The sequence below is a fragment of the Athene cunicularia genome, unplaced genomic scaffold (genome assembly GCF_003259725.1).
Source record: "Athene cunicularia isolate RWA unplaced genomic scaffold, athCun1 SCF_56, whole genome shotgun sequence".
Classification (NCBI taxonomy): Eukaryota; Metazoa; Chordata; class Aves; order Strigiformes; family Strigidae; genus Athene; species Athene cunicularia.
The window spans coordinates 19,092-24,852 of record NW_020799486.1 but is presented as its reverse complement, the minus strand read 5'-3'; the positions used below and the strand labels follow the sequence as shown (position 1 = coordinate 24,852).

The following is a 5,761-nucleotide window of genomic DNA, read 5'->3' as shown; positions in this document are numbered from 1 at the left end:
AAAAAAAAAAAAAAAAAACCCAAACACATTTTATTTATGGGTGAAGTTTTGGCGTCTGTAAACTTTTATGAGCCAAATTACGTCGTGGCTCTTGGGGGCACCCCGGGTTGTTCAGAGCCCTCAGCTGGCTGCTCTAGGCCACCAGCACCGTAGGAGGGCTGCGGAGCCGTGGCCGTGGCAAGCTGAGGAGCTGGAGCCCACCACGACAAGTCCCTCCCACCCCGAGGGTCAACGCGTCTAAGGGGATGTAGAAGGAGTTTAAATAGAAATAAATTATTTTAAATATAAATTATAATTTAAGCTGGTGGACTGGAAACAGATTTTAAGGCCCGGTGAAGCGTGATCAGGACGGAGCGACCTCGTCATCTCACCAAGGCAACCGGGGTGCTGCTTGTATCATCCTGGCCTAAGGCTGGTTTAAAACCCAGTCCAGCTTATCCTATAGAGACAGTTTTAACAAAGGAGGATGAATGGACGAGTCACGGCGGTTTTGCTACATTGAGAGAATTTAGGCTAGAGAAATCGCTCGCTCTACTTCAGCTTTTCATCGACCACCTTGAAGAGTTTCCAGAATGGTGCAAGACAAAAACTAGAGGAAGAAAGATGAAGAAAATGCCCCAAAAGATGACCCTGAAACTGAGGGTTTGGAACTGGAAGAGAGTTTGGCTGAGACAGGGGATTGTTGTGAAATGTAATCATGGAGAATCGAGAACTAAAAGGTTGAGCGGAAACTCGTGAAGACTTTGGACTTGGGTAATAAATTTAGAACAATTTATAAACGCGCGAGGCCTTCGGGAGTTGGCCCCGCGTTGAGATGTTGGCCCAACTGTTGAGTTGTTACTAAACCTGCGCCTAAAGATCCCCCCGTCTGGTGAAATCCTTAACCAGGGGACTTCAAGGTGATAGCCAGAGCGTGGCGAAGATGAGGAGGTCTGATTAATGACAGAGCACGTCGTTAAACGTCGGAGTGGGGAAGGCCACCGCGTTCGAAGGCCTGAGGGGAAGGCTTGGAGGGCGAGCACACGGCTCTGGGCTCACCATCTTCTCGCCGGGGTTCTCCTCGTCGCCGCCCGCAGCTCGCTCACGACGGTGTCGTTGCTTTTGGCGATGTCGACGAAGAGCTGATAATCGTCGCGGAGGTAGAAATATTCCATGTGAAGCCAATGGGGGAAAAACTCATCTTCGTCTCGCCCACGGAGAGGCAGAGTTGCTCTGCGCTGGCGAGGAGAGCTTGGGAAAGGATCTGGGGGTGAAATAAAATGGGTTATTTTTTAAAAAAGGGACCGAAATGGGAGGCTCAGCGTTGCTGTTGCGTCCCGTGTGAAGTTTCCTCATCAAAAATAGTTCTCAGGGTGGAATTAAGAGCGACTGTTGGTCACGGCTGAGGAGCAGCCACAGAGCAGCACCAGGGAGGGCTTGTAAAAACACCAGATTTGGCCAGGACTAGGGCCAAAGTCAAGGCCAGTTGAATATGGTGCTCAACCCAACCCTGTGGTGCTCCACCCAACCTTATGGTGCTCAACCCAAATCTACAGTGCTCAACCCAACCCTACGGTGCTCAACCAACCCTAACGGTGCTCAACCCAACCCTACAGTGCTCCACCCAACCCTACGCTGCTCAATCCAACCCTACGCTGCTCAAACCAACCCTACTCACCTCGTAGACGGAGTTATCTTGTCCAGGAAAAGCCATCCTGACGAAGTCGTTGGCGTAATAGCAGAGCATGTTTGGAGTGCGGTCATCTGGCATCCAGACGTTCTTGATGATGTTTTGGTAGAACCTGGCCACTTCCCCTGTCGGGTTCTTGGGTTGGCCTAGAAGGGACAGAGTTACGGCCACTCAGCAGAACAGCGGAGCACGTGTGAAGACCGAGGTGGATGTGAGGGCGAGCGCAAGGCCACGGGTGAAGAGGCCCAACGGAAGCGGAGATACCACGCGGGAGGTTCCTCCTCGTAAGGACGCGGATTTGGGGCCGTTTTTGTGGTGTTGAAGCTCCCCCGGGAAAGCCCGACGTTACCTTTCGTATGATAGACCCTCTCCCACACGTTGTCCAGGTAGGATTTCACAACCCAACTGAACGGGAACTGGCAGAAGAGGGAGGTGTTGGGGTCTTCGGTCATCGACAACACGGAAATCTTGGCGTCTGCCGCCCTTGGATTCAAACAGCGGAGGAAGAAACGTTAAACTACGCAACAGGCCGTAGGCGGCCAGAGGAGGAGCACCTCAGAGAAGTTCCCAACGCCCCCTGATGTGTTTTCTTAAAGTTGCTCAGAAACTCCAGGAGAAATTGGGTTGGAAAGTCAAGGAAATGGGGCAAGACCAAAGAAAGAGAGGTTTGCCGACAGCTTACAGCAACCAGGAGTTTTGGTGCCAGTTTTGGCAAGGCTGAGGCAAGCCTGACCTACTATTTCCCTGCAAAGCTTTTATTCTGTTAAGGAAAACCACCCCCGTGTAACATTACACCCCGTCTCTTACTTTCTGGTGTATTTAATTTTGAGGAACGTTTCTTCTTGGAACATCTGGAGCCAGAGTTCTGCGAGCGGAGAGCCTTGGGAGATGTGATCCAGGTTGTTGTTGGCATCCACCACAGCGAGAATTTGGGCAAAGACGTTCGTCACGATGTCCTCCAGGTGCATCCAGAGCGCTTGCCTGAGAAAGGAGAGGCCACACCTCCTCGCTTACCCACCCTCCCCCCAAAAACCCTCCGCGGCTTCGCTCTCAGGGACCCACAAATGAACCAGAACAACCCAAACGCTTCTGAAAACGCCGAACGTGGACGTCCAGGCTTGTCGCCAACCACCCTTTTCCGTTTCAGAGTCAACGGATGTTGTTGGCTTCCAAACAAGCCCTTTCCAAAGAAGCTTCCTCAAAACCAACAGCGCTCTTGATTAATTTTTTTTTTTTTTTTTTGCTTTTTTAGGACCTTTCAGCAAGTCCCTACCTTGGTCTGGTAAATCCCCACGTATTTAAAGACTTTGTGGTTGCCACGTCTTGGTCTTTAAGCAAGGTGCCTCCCACTTCACACCGAGCGGTTTTAGGACCAGAAAATATCCCGGCGTTGGGGGTGGTGGCCCAGAGCCAGCCCTACCTGAACGACGTGTCCTCCAGGATGAATTCCACAGAGAGCGCCCTGCGGAAAATCCATTCCCTCGGCTTTTGGATTGGTTTCTCTCGTTCTTGTAGGAGGTAACAAATCCTCTTCTTCAGGATGGTCATGAAGCGGTGGGAAACTAATCACAAAAGAGCTGGTTAAAACCCTCCTGGAGCTCATCTCCAAGTCAGGAGACTCCAGCAAAACCCTTTTCCACTCAAAAAATTGCCCCGCGTAAGATTTTTCTCTGTCAAAACCCTTTTCCGCTCAAAAATCGCACCGCCTAGGGTATTTTTTAGCAGTTCTGTGCACAAATCAACTCCCGATAGCCAGTGACAACTGTCTGGGATCATCTACCAAGGTTTGCAGCAAAGTGGTTTAGTCCAGATTCTAATCCCGTGCATGAGGAACGGTGTGGGGGACCCCTGCAACCTCCCCCTCTGTCTCCTGGGGGCTTCTCCACCCACGATGGCTTTGAGGGGCACCAGAAGTGGCTCTTAACCCGCTTGTTGTCTTCTGCCAGCTGTAGAGCTGGCAACGGGCAAGAAGGAGCCACTTCTAAGCGCTCTCGACTCGCACATACCGTGACTCTGAGAGTGGAAAAGCAAGTTGTGAAGGATCTTGATTCTCTCCGTTGGGCGCTGGCTGTTGTCCTTCTTGTCCTCAGCTGGATCACGGCCTTCTGGATGCTCCCTTTGATCATTGCCTCCACGTTGAGGAACTGTGGTTGGAAAAGACGGGGGGTCAGTTGGTTTCTCAACACTAGTTGATGTCCTGGGACGTCAACTTCTCCCAGCTCTAAGGTCCGGACCCATCTCACCATCCCAACAAACCCTGGGTAAGTCCCTCCCTGGGGCGCAGAGGCTGCTGGTGTCCCTGGGAAGGGAGACCACCACCCTGCTTGGATCTCGCAGTGAGATCCAGGAAGATCTGCAGTTATTTTTTTCCTGTGAGAAGGGACCAAACCCAAACCCCCAAAACAACCTACATTTACCTCTGGGTAAAGATCCGTGTCGGTGAGGCTTCCCGAGGCAGGAGAATTCTCTGGAGAACCTGAAATCACAATCAACCGCACGACTCAGCCATCAAAACCCCAATGAGAGATAACGTGCGCCCACGGGAGGTGGCCGGGGTTGCGGCCTTGACAGTCAACAGGGAGACATAAAGCGGTCCTGGGGTGGAAAACAGCTTCTCGATGCCACGAGCCCCTCAGATTTGTGGGGAGGAAACCTGTTGGTGGGAAAAGCAAAACAGCAAAAGAAAAAAAAAATCTGTAAAGCACACATTTCCTTGCCACAGGGTGCCCCGAACCGACACAGGATGGGCTGAGGATTCAGCGATTTGTGTTGCCGTGGCGCCAGGAGGGACACGGAGCGAGGTGGAGGCCTCGCGGTCCCGTTCTTTCACTTCTCTCAAGGACAGGTTTATCTCCTGCTCTTCCCCTTCTCTCCAGGATGGTCTGGCACCTTGTTTCTCATTTTTCCTCTTTTCCCACAAAAAAAAAACAACAAACCCTCCAAAAACCCCAAACCAGTTCACCCCTTGCACCAAGGAACGTGTCGTCTCGTTGCTCAAGAGACAACGGCCGGACCACAGTCCCGCTCACTCACACAAGATCAATCCTACCCCGAGTTTGCGTCCCAGAGGGACAGATCAATGGTTTGTGCTCCTTGATCCACCCCCCCTGAAAACTTTTGGTAAGATCTGAGTCCTCAGCTACGCTGAGCTATTACCCTGGAATTAATTATTGTAGGAAATCTTAGAGGATCTGTAAATGTTGCATAAAACCCAACTATTCCTGAATCTGACGGATCTCTTCAGCTCAACCAGACTTACAGCCCAGCGGCTCTTTGTGCATCCGGTGTCAGGCCTAAAGTCACGGCCCCAGTTGGCAAAACAATTAAAGAGAAGGAGAAAACTTTACAAAACTCTTGTCTCTTAGGATATTATTAATAGGAGGGATCACTGAGAAATAGCTATTGGTCTATAGGTTTGGTTAACAGGTGCTGTAAGAACAACCCTCACAGTTTAGCGCTAATACTGCTCCTTTGTCCCCCGCCCAGCCCTCATCAGGGCAGGCTTAAACCCGGTCAAGCTGAATTAACAAAAATCAATCGTAAGTAGTAAGTTTTAGACATCACAAAAGATAAAGAAATAAATGATTAAGCTTGAGTAAGCGATTTAGAAAAGCTGGGTGATAGAAAAGCAAGACATAGGTTAAATAGAAGATCTGGAGGCTTTTTACAGAAGCTTAAAATGAAGATTGATTAGCAGATTAACGACCACGATGACCGAAGATTTCATCAGTGAGCAGCGATGTCGGAAGAGGAATTGGAACGGAACGATAAGAACTACTCAAACTTTGAGATTGATGATGAATTGAGAACCAAAAATTCCCGGAAAATCACCGAAGACTCTTTCTGTTGTATGTTCCATCATATCTAGAGAGGGAGCTTTTCTAATCTCTGAGGACTGGATAGAACGCAAGGGGATTCATCTCTTACCTAATTAATTCATCGCCTTAAATTCAACAAGACCTCTAAACAAGGATGTGGATTCAAGGAGTCGGCCCGTAACGACGGATCAAACCGTTTCCACCCCGTTTTCCCAACCCTCCAATCAAAGAAGTCAACAAGTGTGTGTTGACTCCACACAGAAGGAGACCACGA

General features: G+C 50.1%; 2 protein-coding genes across 2 annotated transcripts in view; both read right to left on the bottom strand.

Annotated features, from left to right (window-relative positions):
• The window catches only part of LOC113490883 (E3 ubiquitin-protein ligase RNF213-like), a 3,923-nt gene extending 3,523 nt beyond the window's left edge, over positions 1-400 (bottom strand). Inside the window, exon 1 of the mRNA XM_026867494.1 lies at positions 372-400. Within this exon, the coding sequence (XP_026723295.1) occupies positions 372-400 (29 nt within the window). The remainder of the gene's footprint in view (positions 1-371) is intronic.
• A 644-nt stretch (positions 401-1,044) lies between these two features.
• The window catches only part of LOC113490882 (E3 ubiquitin-protein ligase rnf213-alpha-like), a 23,790-nt gene continuing 19,073 nt past the window's right edge, over positions 1,045-5,761 (bottom strand). Inside the window, exons 21-27 of the mRNA XM_026867493.1 lie at positions 4,087-4,145; positions 3,676-3,813; positions 3,090-3,231; positions 2,477-2,650; positions 2,019-2,152; positions 1,658-1,815; positions 1,045-1,243 (exon numbers count right to left, since the gene is read on the bottom strand). Of these exons, the coding sequence (XP_026723294.1) occupies positions 1,082-1,243; positions 1,658-1,815; positions 2,019-2,152; positions 2,477-2,650; positions 3,090-3,231; positions 3,676-3,813; positions 4,087-4,145 (967 nt within the window). The 3' untranslated portion in view covers positions 1,045-1,081. The remainder of the gene's footprint in view (positions 1,244-1,657; positions 1,816-2,018; positions 2,153-2,476; positions 2,651-3,089; positions 3,232-3,675; positions 3,814-4,086; positions 4,146-5,761) is intronic.